Source organism: Trachypithecus francoisi, unplaced genomic scaffold (assembly GCF_009764315.1).
Source record: "Trachypithecus francoisi isolate TF-2019V2 unplaced genomic scaffold, Tfra_2.0 Lachesis_group13, whole genome shotgun sequence".
Classification (NCBI taxonomy): Eukaryota; Metazoa; Chordata; class Mammalia; order Primates; family Cercopithecidae; genus Trachypithecus; species Trachypithecus francoisi.
In genome coordinates, this window is record NW_022681458.1 from 52710903 (window position 1) to 52726922 (window position 16020).

At 37.6% G+C, this 16020-nt stretch overlaps 1 protein-coding gene across 1 annotated transcript in view; it reads left to right on the plus strand.

Moving 5' to 3' along the window:
• Nucleotides 1–16020, plus strand: part of COL5A2 (collagen type V alpha 2 chain) — a 158203-nt gene that overhangs the window by 118303 nt on the left and 23880 nt on the right. The window contains exons 20-35 of the mRNA XM_033230908.1: nucleotides 2877–2921; nucleotides 3034–3132; nucleotides 4358–4411; nucleotides 4643–4750; nucleotides 6380–6433; nucleotides 6782–6880; nucleotides 7422–7475; nucleotides 8182–8280; nucleotides 8389–8442; nucleotides 8534–8587; nucleotides 10190–10243; nucleotides 11023–11076; nucleotides 12915–12959; nucleotides 13279–13377; nucleotides 14698–14805; nucleotides 15080–15133. Of these exons, the coding sequence (XP_033086799.1) occupies nucleotides 2877–2921; nucleotides 3034–3132; nucleotides 4358–4411; nucleotides 4643–4750; nucleotides 6380–6433; nucleotides 6782–6880; nucleotides 7422–7475; nucleotides 8182–8280; nucleotides 8389–8442; nucleotides 8534–8587; nucleotides 10190–10243; nucleotides 11023–11076; nucleotides 12915–12959; nucleotides 13279–13377; nucleotides 14698–14805; nucleotides 15080–15133 (1134 nt within the window). The remainder of the gene's footprint in view (nucleotides 1–2876; nucleotides 2922–3033; nucleotides 3133–4357; nucleotides 4412–4642; nucleotides 4751–6379; nucleotides 6434–6781; nucleotides 6881–7421; nucleotides 7476–8181; nucleotides 8281–8388; nucleotides 8443–8533; nucleotides 8588–10189; nucleotides 10244–11022; nucleotides 11077–12914; nucleotides 12960–13278; nucleotides 13378–14697; nucleotides 14806–15079; nucleotides 15134–16020) is intronic.

Below are 16020 nucleotides of genomic sequence, written 5' to 3' on the forward strand. Positions count from 1 at the left end.
TGAATTGATCCCTTTACCATTATGTAATGGCCTTCTTCGTCACTTTTTATCTTTGATGGTTTAAAGTCTATTTTATCAGAGACTAGGATTACAACCCCTGCTTTTTTTTGTTCTCCATTTGCTTGGTAGATCTTCCTCCATCCCTTTATTTTGAGCCTGTGTATGTCTCTGCATGTGAGATGGGTCTCCTGAATACAGCAGACTGATGGGTCTTGACTCTTTATCCAGTTTGCCAGTCTGTGTCTTTTGATTGGAACATTTAGTCCATTTACATTTAAGGTTAATATTGTTATGTGTGAACTTGATCCTGCCATTATGATATTAACTGGTTTTTTTTGCTCGTTAGTTGATGCAGTTTCTTCCTAGCCTCGATGGTCTTTACATTTTGGCATGTTTTTGCAATGGCTGGTACCGGTTGTTCCTTTCCATGTTTAGGGCTTCCTTCAGGGTCTCTTGTAAGGCAGGCCTGGTGGTGACAAAATCTCTAAGCATTTGCTTATCTGTAAAGGATTTTATTTCTCCTTCACTGATGAAACTTAGTTTGGCTGGATATGAAATTCTGGGTTGAAAATTATTTTATTTAGGAATGTTGAATATTGGCCCCCACTCTCTTCTGGCTTATAGAGTTTCTGCCGAGAGGTCTGCTATTAGTCTGATGGGCTTCCCTTTGTGGGTAACCCGACCTTTCTCTCTGGCTGCCCTTAAGATTTTTTCCTTCATTTCAACTTTGGTGAATCTGGCAATTATGTGTCTTGGAGTTGCTCTTCTCGAGGAGTATCTTTGTGGTGTTCTCTGTATTTCCTGAATTTGAATGTTGGCCTGCCCTACTAGGTTGGGGAGTTCTCCTGGATGATATCCTGAAGAGTGTTTTCCAACTTGGTTCCATTTTCCCCCTCACTTTCAGGCACCCCAATCAGACGTAGATTTGGTCTTTTTACATAATCCCATACTTCTTGCAGGCTTTGTTCATTTCTTTTTCTTCTTTTTTCTTTTGGTTTCTCTTCTCGCTTCATTTCATTCATTTGATCCTCAATCGCTGATACTCTTTCTTCCAGTTGATCAAGTCGGTTACTGAAGCTTGTGGATTTGTCACGTATTTCTCGTGTCATGGTTTTCATCTCTGTCATTTCATTTATGACCTTCTCTGCATTAATTATTCTAGCTATCAGTTCTTCCACTCTTTTTTCAAGATTTTTAGTTTCTTTGCACTGGGTACGTAATTCTTCCTTTAGCTCTGAGAAGTTTGATGGACTGAAGCCTCTTCTCTCATCTCGTCAAAGTCATTCTCTGACCAGCTTTGATCTGTTGCTGGCGATGAGCTGCGCTCCTTTGCAGAGGGAGATGAGCTCTAATTTTTTGAGTTTCCAGCTTTTCTGCCCTGCTTCTTCCCCATCTTTGTGGTTTTATCTGCCTCTGGTCTTTGATGATGGTGACATACTGATGGGGTTTTGGTATAGGTGTTCTTCCTGTTTGATAGTTTTCCTTCTAATAGTCAGGACCCTCAGCTGTAGGTCTGTTGGAGATTGCTTGAGGTCCACTCCAGACCCTGTTTGCCTGGGTATCAGCAGCAGAGGTTGCAGAAGATAGAATATTGCTGAACAGCGAGTGTACCTGTCTGATTCTTCCTTTGGAAGCTTCCTCTCAGGGGTGTACTCCACCCTGTGAGGTGTGGGGTGTCAGACTGCCCCTAGTGGGGAATGTCTCCCAGTTAGGCTACTCAGGGGTCAGGGACCCACATGAGCAGGCAGTGTGTCCGTTCTTAGATCTCAACGTCCGTGTTGGGAGATCCACTGCTCTCTTCAAAGCTGTCAGACAGAGTCGTTTGGGTCTGCACAGGCCTCTGCTGCTTCCCCTGTTGGTTTTTCAGCTGCGCCCTGTCCCCAGAGGTGGAGTCTACAGAGACAGGCAGGTTTCCTTGAGCTGCTGTGAGCTCCACCCAGTTCGAGCTTCCCAGCGGCTTTGTTTACCTACTTAAGCCTCAGCAATGGCAGGCGCCCCCCCCCCGCCAGCCTCGCTGCTGCCTTGCAGTTAGATCGCAGACTGCTGTGCTAGCAATGAGGGAGGCTCCGTGGCCGTGGGACCCTCCCGGCCAGGTGTGGATATAATCTCCTGGTGTGCCCGTTTGCTTAAAGCGCAGTATTGGGGTGGGAATTACCCGATTTTCCAGGTGTTGTGTGTCTCAGTTCACCTGGCTAGGAAAAGGGATTCCCTTCCCACTTGCACTTCCCAGGTGAGGCAATGCCTCGCCCTGCTTCAGCTCTCGCTGGTCGGGCTGCAGCAGCTGACCAGCACCGATTGTCCAGCACTCCCCAGTGAGATGACCTGAGTACCTCAGTTGAAAATGCAGAAATCACCGGTCTTCTGTGTCGCTCGCGTCGGGAGTTGGAGATTGGAGCTGTTCCTATTCGGCCATCTTGCTCCGCCCTCTCCAACCTATTTTTTTTATTGATACATAACATTTATACATATTTAGGGGGATACCTGTAATGTTTTGTTATATGCCTAAGATGTGTAAAAATCAAGTCAGGGTATTTAAGATATCCATCCCATTGAGCATATATCACTTCTATGTGTTGGGAACATTTTCAGTCCTCTTTTTCTAGCTATTTTGAAATATAAAATTTAATGTATTCTCTGAATTCTGAATGAGTGCTTACAACTGTGAAAAAATGTATTTCCCTTGTCAACTCTGTAAGTTTTACCTATTTTATGTAAAAGAGAATTAGTCAAAAAGTAATTTTTATGATATAATGGTGGTTGATGTTTAAAAAATACTTCTACTTCCTTTTTGAAGATGGCTGGACATCTGTATACTACCACATTTGTATCTAGATATTGCTTAATATTTCATTATATACTTTTAATGTACCTTTTAGGGTGCAATAGGAACTGATGGTACTCCTGGTGCCAAAGGCCCAACGGTGAGTAATGCATTTATGCCATGTGAAGCTCAAATGGACATGATTCTTTAGACATTGGCCCCAGACTGTTACCTGTGTCTCTACTTACCACATCACTCTTGCTGTTCAATAGGGCTCTCCAGGTACCTCTGGTCCTCCTGGCTCGGCAGGGCCTCCTGGATCTCCAGGACCTCAGGGTAGCACTGGTCCTCAGGGAATTCGAGGCCAACCGGTAATGACCTTTGAAAGAACTATCATCCTTTAGTGTAATCTAACTAAGAGCACCAAGAGTAATAACATGTAATGTGATGCAATGAAACATAAATAACATGACTTACCCAAATGAGGGAAGATGGGAGTCTGTGAAAGCCAAATGTTGTGGTACAATGTAGATGTTTAAATTCTAAGTGGGAACATTATTGCAGTATGTTAAATTTTAGTGTTCTTTTATTTAAAATAATAAGGTTATAACTTTATGGTTCACCTCATAGACTTTTATGAGTAATTGAATAATAAATATTATAAAAATATTATGCAAGCCAGTGTGAGGAAGTATGGAGCTTCAATAGGAATTTATAATGACAATTTGGCTAAAAATTGGTTCAGCAACTATTTCTTGAGTTATTCTTAAAGAGTGATTCAAATATATTAATCAGACTGAATGTCAGATTGAATGTTTTAATATTTTACAGAAATTATTTATTAGAAAAATATTTTGATGAACCCATAATAAAGCAACTGAGAAGTTGTGCTTAATAGCTTTTAGCTTGATGTATAAAAATAAATATTTAAACAAATATTTTCAATTCTGTTCCAAGTAATGTGGTCATGCTGATAAATTCTCTTTAAGTGCTGGTGACAGATTTATTAAAACATGAATGTTGCTAGTGTCACATTTGATTTTACCAAGTTCTGAATTTTGCAATCCGGTTCTTACAACCTAAATTACAGTTGGTATTTAAGATACACCTACAGAAAAACCCTCGAACACTCCAAGAGTGAAATGCCCTATTTGAAGTTGCTAAATTCTCAATAAATATAGCATAAATATAAAATTATTTTGATTCTGGGTAAACAGTTTCACATCCTAAAATACAGCCTAAATATATTTATCTATAGAAGTTATTGATAGTTCCAATTTTAATTTTCAAATTTGAATAATAACTCAATAATTCTATTTATTCTACTACACATGATAAAAAAATAATTTAAAAAATAAATATCTTAAAGACCACTATAAATTAAATAAACGGCTACCAAATTATACTGAATTTTATAAAAATTTACACATATTAACATATTCACATACATTCATTTAAAAATGGTTATATTATACTACTGATGCAAAGCAGACTCAACTGGAGAGAATTTTTAAAACCCATTTACTATAACTAATTTGAGCAGATTGGATTAGCTAAATGTCCTGGTTCTTACAAATATCAATATATTTTTTTCAGGGTGATCCAGGAGTTCCAGGTTTCAAAGGAGAAGCTGGCCCAAAAGGGGAACCAGTAAGGTTTCATTGTTTTAATGATAAGAAGAACATAGTATTGTCTAGAAGTGTACAGCTCAAAATGCTCAAGGGTTTAAAATAATAATGAGAATTATAATAGCTTGAGATGAAAATATCTCATCATTCCATATACTTTAAAATTTGTGACTGACTTCGTTAAAGGAGACTTCCAACTATAATTCACTGGTTGAATGGGTCTTTCTGGTAACTATCCTTCTGTTTTTAACAGGGGCCACATGGTATTCAGGGCCCGATAGGCCCACCCGGTGAAGAAGGCAAAAGAGGTCCCAGAGGTGACCCAGGAACGGTTGGTCCTCCAGGGCCAGTGGGAGAAAGGGTAAATTTGAATAATACAACACATTCTTATAGTTGTGGGGGAATTATTTGAGTAAGTCTAAGAATAGTAAGGAAAACTAGAGAAAAATGCTTGCAGGTTCCTTGCACAGTTCAGTACAGTTATGTGCAAATAGAAAGAGCCAACTGATGGCCGGGCGCAATGGCTCACGCCTGTAATCCCAGCACTTTGGGAGGCTGAGGCGGGCAGATCACGAGGTCAGGAGATCAAGACCATCCTGGCTAACACGGTGAAACCCCGTCTCTACTAAAAACACAAAAAATGAGCCGAGTGTGGTGGCTGGCGCCTGTAGACCCAGCTACTCAGGAGGCTGAGGCAGGAGAATAGCATGAACCTGGGGGGCGGAGCTTGCAGTGAGCCAAGATTGCGCCACTGCACTCCAGCCTGGGCGACAGAGCAAGACTCCGTCTCAAAAAAAAAAAAAAAAAAGAGAGACAACTGACTAATCATTATCCATTTATTCAACTAATATTGGTTATATCACTACTCTATGCCAATTTGAGCCATCTGTGCTTGGAATTGTATCAGTGAACAAGAAGGCTATGGTCCTAGTCCTCATGTGGAGACTAGTAAATAGTTGTTTATTTTAGTGGAGAGGTAAACAATAAACAAGTCAACAGGTAAATAAAAATGTATGTACACACTTTAAAAAGTGCCATACACACACCAAATAAAGGCGTGACATGTTGGAGAGTAACTACACATGTATGTCAGTGTTGTAATGATAGATTCGGTGGTTAGGAAATAGGATCCTCTGAGAAGATAGCATTTTAGCTGAGACCTGAAGATGACTTTAAGCCAGTAGAAAACTTGGAAGAAGGAACATTCTTAGCAGAGGAAAAAGCAAATGCAAAGCTAGAAGGGCAGAAAGGACCTGGTGATTTTAAAGACCAGAAGAGGTAGCTGTGACTGGAGCATAGTGAGACAGGTCTGAAAAGAAGAACAATAATCTCACATTTATCTAGAGCTTTGGAGAATGCGAAGGGTTTCACAAAAATCTCATTAATGAATGTTATTGTTGACATTTTAATTGCTATTGATGGTACCTTTGCCTCTCATCTCTAGCTATGCTTTCTCTGTTTAATTTTACAATGAATCGTTAGAATATTTCCTTCCTTCCTTCCTTTTTTTTTTTTTTTTTCTGACAGAGTCTTGCTCTGTTGCCCAGGCTGGAGTGCAGTGGCACCATCTTGGCTCACTGCAACCTCTGCCTCCCAGGTTCAAGAAATTCTTGTGCCTCAGCCTCTTGAGTAGCTGGGATACAGGTACCTGCCACTATACCCAGCTAATTTTTGTATTTTTAGTAGAGACAGGTTTTCGCCATGTTGGCCAGGCTGGTCTTGAACTCCTGACCTCAGGTGATCTGCCTGCCTTGGCCTCCCAAAGTGCAGAATATTTCTTGATTTGAAGAATTATTTGGCTCAGTACTTATCTATTCTTCAAAATTTTAAATTTTTTCCACGGAGTCAGATTTTTCTCATGCATATCTATAACCATGTTGGCTTGATCATGGCTCCTAAAACTTTATAGTACTAAAAATAAAACTCATCTATTCATTACATATGCAAAAATATCAATGGCAATTAAGAATCACATTTTGGTCATTTGTAGGGTGCTCCTGGCAATCGTGGTTTTCCAGGCTCTGATGGTTTACCTGGGCCAAAGGTGAGGTTGCCCTGTCAACGTTGATACTTACGTGGGGGGTGCTCCAGAAGATGCCATTTTTCAGCACAGTGATCTAGCTATGACCTGCATGGGCTCAGATCCAGAAAGGAGATGGATACAGATATCAGGCCTAACCCCAATTCTCTCTTGTGTAATTTCTGTATTAAGAGGCATAGGGGAGAAGGATGCTAGTTGGAGGAATGTGGTGACAAAATTTTGCGTGTTATATTAGTTCCTTGATTTGGATGTTATATTAGTGCCTTGATTTGTAAAACAGTAATTTTACTTCGGCTTGCTTTTGTTTTTCTATACTCTTTTTCTTCATGCATCTGCTTTGCCTCGGTACAGGGTGCTCAAGGAGAACGGGGTCCTGTAGGTTCTTCAGGACCCAAAGGAAGCCAGGGGGATCCAGGACGTCCAGGCGAACCTGGGCTTCCAGGTGCTCGGGTAAGAATGTAGCAAGTGTTTGCTACATCAGTGGGGAGAAGTGCTCCTGAGCATGCATTGAAAGGGTTTTTGTTTGTTTGTTTTTAAATTTAGTTTGTTTTTACAGTTTAGAACATTTCTTTGTTTTTATGGTTTTGACCCAATTCATTATTTTAAAAAATACTGATTTGTTATTTTTATCATATATAGAAAACACAGTAACTTCTAGTCTCTCTTTCTCAAAGGAGTATGTATTAATAGCTTTATCACTTGGCATGAGAAAAAAATCCTGTTTGTCAACTTTTATAACTTTACTTGTTAGCAAGTAAAGAATTTATAAATATTTGTAAATATACTTTTATAGCAATATAGCAAGTAAAGTAATTTTGGCAGAGAAATTCTGACAAATTTTATTTTAACAATACATCACTTAAAAATTTATTTGATTTACAGAACTGTCATTCTATTCAGTTGACAAAAAAGCAACACTAGTTTTACTCTTAAGAATCTTTACTTCAGCTACAGGTCAGCAACAAACTGACAGTTGCTTTTTTATTTTCAGGGTTTGACAGGAAATCCTGGTGTTCAAGGTCCTGAAGGAAAACTTGGACCTTTGGTAAGTAATTTAAACAGAAGTCCACAACCACTAATATTTTTCAATAGACATGCAACTTAAATGATATTTATTTGAGGTTAATGCTTTTGATTATGTGGATGCTGGTCATATTGACATACTTAAAACACCTTCTGGAAGCATATTCTTCGAATCTGTTTCCAAGTTGACAAAAATGTAGATTAAATTTTACTAAGATAAATGTTTGAGATTGAAATTGCTTCCCTACCTGACATCAGTGAAAAAGTTAAAATGATATAGTTTTTAATACTGGTGAAATTTGTCTATTAGCAATATTCTCATTTTTGATATTCTTTTAATTTAAGAGATAAGTAGTATGAATTTTGACAACTTATATATTCTAAGATCTTCCCTTATCCTGCAATGCGAAATACAAGTCCTGAATTTTCATTACCACAAACCAGAGTAAATGAAAGAAGAAAGATTTCCCCTATTAATATGATTGTCAGGAGACATGATGAGGAAGCTTATGTCTAGAATAAGAATAAAATATCTCTTCTAGTTACTTAAAATACTTCAGTGTTTTTTAAAAAAACCCATTCAACTGTCCTGATCATTTAACATGAAAATTCAAGATAATTTAAAATTTATATAACATCATAGTAAGCAAATGCAAGTGATACTTTGGATGATGGGATATTTAGAAAAACTTACATGAAACTTACATGACTCCTGTCAATTTCCATAGGGTGCTCCAGGGGAAGATGGCCGTCCAGGTCCTCCAGGCTCCATAGGAATCAGAGGGCAGCCTGGGAGCATGGGTCTTCCAGGCCCCAAAGGTAGCAGTGTGAGTACAGTGTATAATATGTTTGCCACCTCATCATGATCCTCATTTGGAGGAGGTATGTTTGTGACAAATTGATGGAATTTTACAAAAGTTTCATTTATTCTTCAGGGTGACCCTGGGAAACCTGGAGAAGCAGGAAATGCTGGAGTTCCTGGGCAGAGGGTAAATATACATTTTCTGCTAAAGAAAAATAATATAAGGACTATTTAAATTCTCATGGACTCACCTCACAAATATCTGTGTGTGATACTAGGGAGCTCCTGGAAAAGATGGTGAAGTTGGTCCTTCTGGTCCCGTGGGCCCACCGGTATGTGATTTTGTGTGTGTGTGTGTGTGTGTGTGTGTGTGAGAGAGAGAGAGAATATAAACACATTGCATTTTTCAATGATGTTTATTCAAGACTTATGCATAAGTTTCAGGGAAAGTGAGTAAGAATGTATGGGAATGAAGAATTTCTGTTACACCTTCTCTTTTGATTTCTGTGGTATAGTGTCTTCTGCCTTTTTAAATATAATGATGAATCTTTTCTCTTTTCTTTTTTTTTCTTTTTTTTTTGAGATGGAGACTGACTCTGTCCCCAGGCTGCAGTGCAGTGGTGCAATCTCGACTCACTGCAAGCTCCGCCTCCCGGGTTCAAGTCATTCTCCTGCCTTAGCCTCCCTAGTAGCTGGGACTACAGGTGCCTGCCACCACACATGGCTAATTTTTTGTATTTTTAGTAGAGATGGGGTTTTACTGTGTTATCCAGGATGGTCTCGATTTCTTGACCTCGTGGTCCGCCTGCCTCGGCCTCCCAAAATGTTGGGATTACAGGCGTGAGCCGCTGCACCTGGCCATGATTAATCTTCTTGCTTTAAACTTCTTTAAAAGTCTGACTGCAAAGGTTTTTATATGTCACAGTCAAAGAATATATCAACTGAGGAAAACAGTGTGTAACAAATATTTTATAAAATATTTTATTTAAAACATTTAAATACTTAATTATCTACCTTCTCTCAATAATGCATCTCATAAAAATTTATTTAAGGCCAGGCATGGTGGCTCATGCCTGTAATCCCAGCACTTTGCGAGGCCAAAGTGGGTGGATTACCTGAGGCCAGGAGTTCAAGACCAGCCTGGCCAACATGGTGAAACCCCATCTCTACTAAAAATACAAAAATTAGCCAGGCATGGTGGCATGTGCCTGTAATCCTAGCTACTCAGGAGGCTGAGGTGGGAGAATCACTTGAACTTGGGAGGCGGAGGTTGCAGTGAACTGAGATCACACCATTGCACTCCAGCCTGGGCGGCAGAGCAAGACTCCGTCTCAAAAAAAAAAAAAAAAAAAAAAAAATTAAGGTATTTTTTAGGTGGTAAAAGGAATAATACTTATTCTTTGAGGTCTTATTTTCATTTTAGGAATTTAAAATGAAGTGTTTATCAGAAGTATTTTGGCATATTTATTTGTTTTGGGGTAGGGCAGTTTAAATATCTTTCTAAAATGTTAGCTTTGCTTTCTTTAGTCATTCTGGTTTTGAAGTCTTGATAAATAATTCTTAAGACATTCAGAAATAAACTATAATAAAAATATTTTGTTTTTAGATTAGATATACAAAAGTAATGGATTTTCCTATATTCAATCCAATTTTCCCATAAGTTTACAATTGGCTCCAGACATTTAAGTTTGGGTCAAAAAATAAATACATATTATCAGTCACTTCACTGGCTTTAGAAGATATTTTCTCACATCCAGAGACTTCAAACAATACCATTTGCTTACTGTTAATACTAGTTTATTACCTGGCTAAAGAGAAGAACATGTGATTGGAAGAAATACAAAGAAATATCAGTACTTCTAGTGGTTCATATAGAGAGGAAGCAGACAAAGATCTGGCTATATTCACATTTTTTTTTCTCCTTCACAACTTAGGGTCTAGCTGGTGAAAGAGGAGAACAAGGACCTCCGGGCCCCACAGGTTTTCAGGTATGCACTAATTTGGTTTTCCATTTCATCTTCCATTAACTAAAATGCCATTTTTAAAAAGAAAAAAAAATATGGTCAGAAGATTTGAAATTCTACAATTTTCAAAAAGTCATCCCTCTTTTAGTAGATAGGATAGACATTTGGATAAATCAAACATTTTTGTTCCGAGTAAAGGAATGGACTTCTAAAAAAACTAATCAAACCTGCAAATTATGAACAAAACAAATAAAAAATAACAAAAAAGTAATAAAAAGATATTAGGAATAAAATGTTTCTGATATCTCAACAAAGTTTATTCAGCCATTTTAAGGCTGATCTAATTTTATTGGCACAGTGACTAGAATTTTTTATTGAACAAATTTTCATAATTTATCTACATATATCAGTACATACATTATTTAATAGGAGGATGATCATAATTTGTAAAAAAAACTTTCTGGACTGACTTTAAATAATATTCTTGCAGTCTAAAATGTTGTTCACAGAGCCATAAAAACTCTACAGATATGAAAACCTCCTGTTACATTATCTCTTTATTTGCTAAGTGTTGCACTGATGAAAATACAATCCTATAAATTAACTAGGTGTTTATTTTGTTGGTAGTTCGTTTTTAATGCTTCTGAACAATATTTTTTGCTTAAAATGTCTGAACAATATATTTTCCTTGAAAATATAGTCTTGGAGACTCCATGAATTGTAAAAGTTAAACTGTTAACACTGGTAGCCTATTGCACTTTCACAGATTGATTCACAATTTTATTTTCTTACTTTTGTTTTAGGGGCTTCCTGGTCCTCCAGGGCCTCCTGGAGAAGGTGGAAAGCCAGGTGATCAAGTAAGTGTTGGAATAATAATAATGGCAACACTATACATTGCTGGCTCAATTATCACTTTTTATGCGTGAGGCTCTGTTGTGCTTTCCTTTACATACATGATCTCTTTGAGTTCTCAAAGCAGCCCTGTGTACTGGGTACTATCATTACCTCCATTTTATAGGTGAGGAAAATGGGGCATACAGATGTTAGATAACTTTCCCAAAGTCACAAGATTAATAGATTTGAACCCAGGTCATCTGCTTCCCAAGATGTGTTCTTAACCACTTTATATAAACAATTATGAACAAATACAATTTTATTCTGTCATTTTCCTGGCACATAGATTTATTTATTTTTCTTTGAGTGATTCATTTGTTCATTTAACCATTTAATAAATATTTGCTGAGCACTCTGTGTGCTTGGCTCTACAAAGCACTGGCCTGAACCAGCTGAACAAAATGGATTTGGACCTTGCTGTCCTTACAGTAAAGTAGGATTCAGAGACTATAAGACAATTACAATAACAGCATGCTCTAAATGCTATGATAGGGGAGGTACTATGCTTATGGAAACAAAAAAGATGCACCTGAATAAGACTTGGGGGGTTTAGGAAAGGTTTTCCAGACAAAATAATATCTTGTATGAGATCTGAGGGATGAATGATAGTAAAGATGAAGGAGGGAAGATAGGAAAAACCTCCAGGAAATGAGACAAGCTTACAAATCAGAGTGGGTAATGTAATTTGGGGAAAATAGAAAGGGGACTCTGTAGGGGTCAATCAGGGACCTGATTATGGAGGGTTTTAATTTGATTCTAATTTGTTCTTCATCAGTAGAGTAATGGGAAGCTAAGGAAGGGTTTTTAGGCCTGGCACAGTGACTCACACCTGTAATCCCAGGACTTTGGGAGACCAGAGCTGGTGAATCACTTGGCGTTAGGAGTTCAAGACCAGCCTGGCCAAATGTCTCTACTAAAAATACAAAAATTACCTGGGCATGGTGGCACATGCCTGTTATCCCAGCTACTTGGTGGGCTAAGGCAGGAGAATCACTTTAATCCAGGAGGTGGAGGGTGCGGTGAACCGAGATCAAGCCATTGTACTCTAGCATGGGTGATAGAGTGAGACTCAGTCTCAAAACACAAAACAAAACAAAATAAAACAATAAAAAAAAGAAGGGCTTTTAAGGAAGGAGTAATATGATCAGATTTGGCTTTTAGGGAGATCAGACCACAATGAGGACAGTCCATTTTGGAGAATAAGATTGGAGACCTATTTGATAAAGTTATCATCTTCATAAAAGAAATTTCAAACTGACAAATTTTCTTTTGTGTAAGAACAAACTGAAACTTTTAATGTAGACATGACTGCACTAGTTTGAAACCACAATACTAGTAGAGTGCTTTGTCCATATTATAGGCTCAAGAAAGATTTACTAAATTGAGTAGAATTGAATTGGTTCTATTTAAAATATAACTCTTTAGCCCTTTTTGTATAACTTTTCTTTATTTAAGCTTTTTCATCTTCTATTAGTTAAAAAAAAAAAAGACATTTAGATTTTGTTGCCTCTAAAAAACTAACACTCTATCGTTGTGAAATAGTATTTTGCATATTCTCATTGCCAAAAATCAAACATTCAGGTATAATACAAAGTGTTTTGGAAAAATGTTTTCATCTAAAATATGTAATATTCCCTCATTTATAAAAATATTCGTACTTTTCTTTCTTTAAATTGTTGGCTTATGCAGCCTTCTAATGGCACATTAATAGAAAATAGGTGTATGACCTGGAAAGTTTCCTGATAAATGCCTAAACTCAAAGCTCTTGTTCCATTAAAAAAAAGAAAAAATGTATTTATAGGGTGTTCCTGGAGATCCTGGAGCAGTTGGCCCATTAGGACCTAGAGTAAGTACTTTAATCTTCATGATAATTTTGTTTCCCACTGGCTTCAGTTTTAAAAGCTATCTTTAAAAATCTTAAACTGGGATTTATTTGAACTGTAAATTCTTTGACTGGATAAAAATCAATTTTGTGAGAAATATTTTGTGCTATGAAGCTAGCATATCCTTACTTGAAGTTTGTTTCTTATCACTAAATTGTAAAATTGAGATTTAGTAATGTCTCATTTCTAAATTTTCCACCAGTAGAAGCCATTTCTCAGAAACATTTTAAGTTATTTTTAGATCAAGTGTTGAGATTATTTGACATCACAATTTTGTGCTAGGGAGAACGAGGAAATCCCGGGGAAAGAGGAGAACCTGGAATAACTGGACTCCCTGGTGAGAAGGGAATGGCTGGAGGACATGGTCCCGATGGCCCAAAAGTAAGTGTCATAGTGATCTCAAGTGATCTCAGTGTTTTAAAATGCTTTAAAATTACTGCTCAATAAACACATGATGGTGCAAGAATGCATTTGTCTTGTTTTTGAAAGATAATTTGATTATATCATTTTCTTCTTCCACAAATATTTAATGAGCGCTTACTAGGCTTTTTCCTTGCAACTAAAATGCCAGCTAAAAAGAAGACTCTCTTCTGTGATGGGGATTGTGGTTTAGTGCACATGGTAATAGATTTCCATATACAAACACATTCCTAATGTTTATGTACATTTTATTAGTGGCTTCTATGAATAAGCAGAGGAAAGAAATAGAAAATTGCATAATTTATTAGAAGGCTTTTCTGATAATATGCTCCATTTCCCTTGTGTCAGGTTTCACAGTTCTGCTTACTACATATGTGAAAATATAGAACTTTTGAAATCTGAAAATACAGTGCATCATAAGGCAGAAATGTGTGCCATTTAGTGACTGGTAGAAGATAATGTGGCCAACTTCAGTATAAACAATTGAAGTAGAATTTTTCATGATCATGTGACATGAGACCCCTTATTGTTTTCAGGATTTAGAGTGATTGATACGGTCTACTACAATTTAGACACTATATTAGCTTGAAAACCAGGTTAATATCAAATATCAGTTTTATTAAAGAGAGAATGAAATATTTCTCAAATTGTAATGTCTTTCTTTCTTAGTATCTTCTATTATGTTGCCAACAGAGGGAAAAAAAGGCAACTCTATCTTTTTTATTTGAAATAGTGTTCAATTGCCTCTTAAGAGAAAAGTTAAAAATATAAACCAACAATCAAAAAAGAAAATCTGATTTTTTTAATTTCAAAAAAATCAACTCACTCAGAGAAACTCTCAGATGAAAAATATAAGCACTGGCCGGGCGCGGTGGCTCAAGCCTGTAATCCCAGCACTTTGGGAGGCCGAGACGGGCGGATCACGAGGTCAGGAGATCGAGACCATCCTGGCTAACATGGTGAAACCCCGTCTCTACTAAAAAATACAAAAAACTAGCCGGGCGACGAGGCGGGCGCCTGTAGTCCCAGCTACTCGGGAGGCTGAGACAGGAGAATGGCGTGAACCCGGGAGGCGGAGCTTGCAGTGAGCTGAGAGCCGGCCACTGCACTCCAGCCTGGGCGGCAGAGCAAGACTCCGTCTCAAAAAAAAAAAAAGAAAAATATAAGCACTAAGTTGAACTACCTGAAATTGCTGACAGCTATTTTTGACCCACTAAAAAGCAATTTCATCAGTTTAATCTTAATATATTGGTATGGTCACTTAATGTTGGTTCATTTTAGGGCAGTCCAGGTCCATCTGGGACCCCTGGAGATACAGGCCCACCAGGTCTTCAAGGTATGCCAGGAGAAAGAGGAATTGCAGGAACTCCAGGCCCCAAGGGTGACAGAGTAAGTACTTTTTTTTTTTTTTTTAGTTCATTTATTCAGACTTTCTACTGAAAATGATTTCCTGAGGAGGCTTTTATTTCTACCATCCTGAGATTCATTTATTCATTTTTCTGATAAATATTTACTGAGAAAGTGCACAGTGTGAGGCACCATCCCAGGTTCAACTGGATACAACTAGGAAAATTACAAATAGCCTTCACTCTCATGAAACTTACACACAAGTGTGGGAAAGAGACAATTAAATGAATCAGTTGTATTTTGTGTGTTTTTCCAGGGTGGCATAGGAGAAAAAGGTGCTGAAGGCACAGCTGGAAACGATGGTGCGAGAGTAAGTAAAAACATTCCTTTTCTAGCTGGGCTAGGAACCAACATTACAGTATCATAGGAGTTTGCCAGAAGTTTCCAAAATAAAGTCAATCATGTTTCCTTGGTAGTCAGGAGTTGGAGAATAATGGCATGTGAGATCTGCTGTGATTCAACCATGGGTTATTCATTTTGCTTGCCCTGAATTAAATGAAACTTAAATAAAAACATGTATTGTGCCTATGAGATAAGTGCCTTAAGGGGGTGGGGGCCCTCTTTATCTTTCTGTATCATCTTTTTATTTCATACACAAAGTTTATTTCTGTTAAAATGCTAATCTAGTGAGCTGGCCAATACCTCGTTCCAGCATAGACAAGTAGAGCTTTGTGGAGTCACCAAAGTTATGATAAATGTTTCTCAGTATATTGGATGTTGGGGTGAGAAATTTACTGCACAGTGAATTATCATTAATGTTATCATTAATAAAGAGTTTGAATAAGCAGAATGTCAAGAAGGATGGTTGCCCTCAAAGCATTGTTTAATGTCATGTCAGAAATTGGCATTTAACAAGCATTAGGTCTTTGAAATTAGAATGCATTTACAATTCCAAGGACAGTCAGACTCAAAGGACAATATATTTTCAGACATAAATGATTTCTTCATGTAAGAGTGGCTAGTCACAGTGGCTTAAACATCTATCATTTTTTGGAATAGTGCCTGATATTTGACTAATGGTTTCTGTTTCAGTATGACATGGTTTGCTGTTAGTTGTCATGTGTGCCCTGGCAATAGCAGTTGTAACATAATAAAAGAGAACTGCTATTTGGTTCTGCACATTGAGTCATTGTTAGTACATTGGTTATAATAGCTTTAGATTAAGGAAATACAGTGAAATGTAGTAGAAAATTTTCA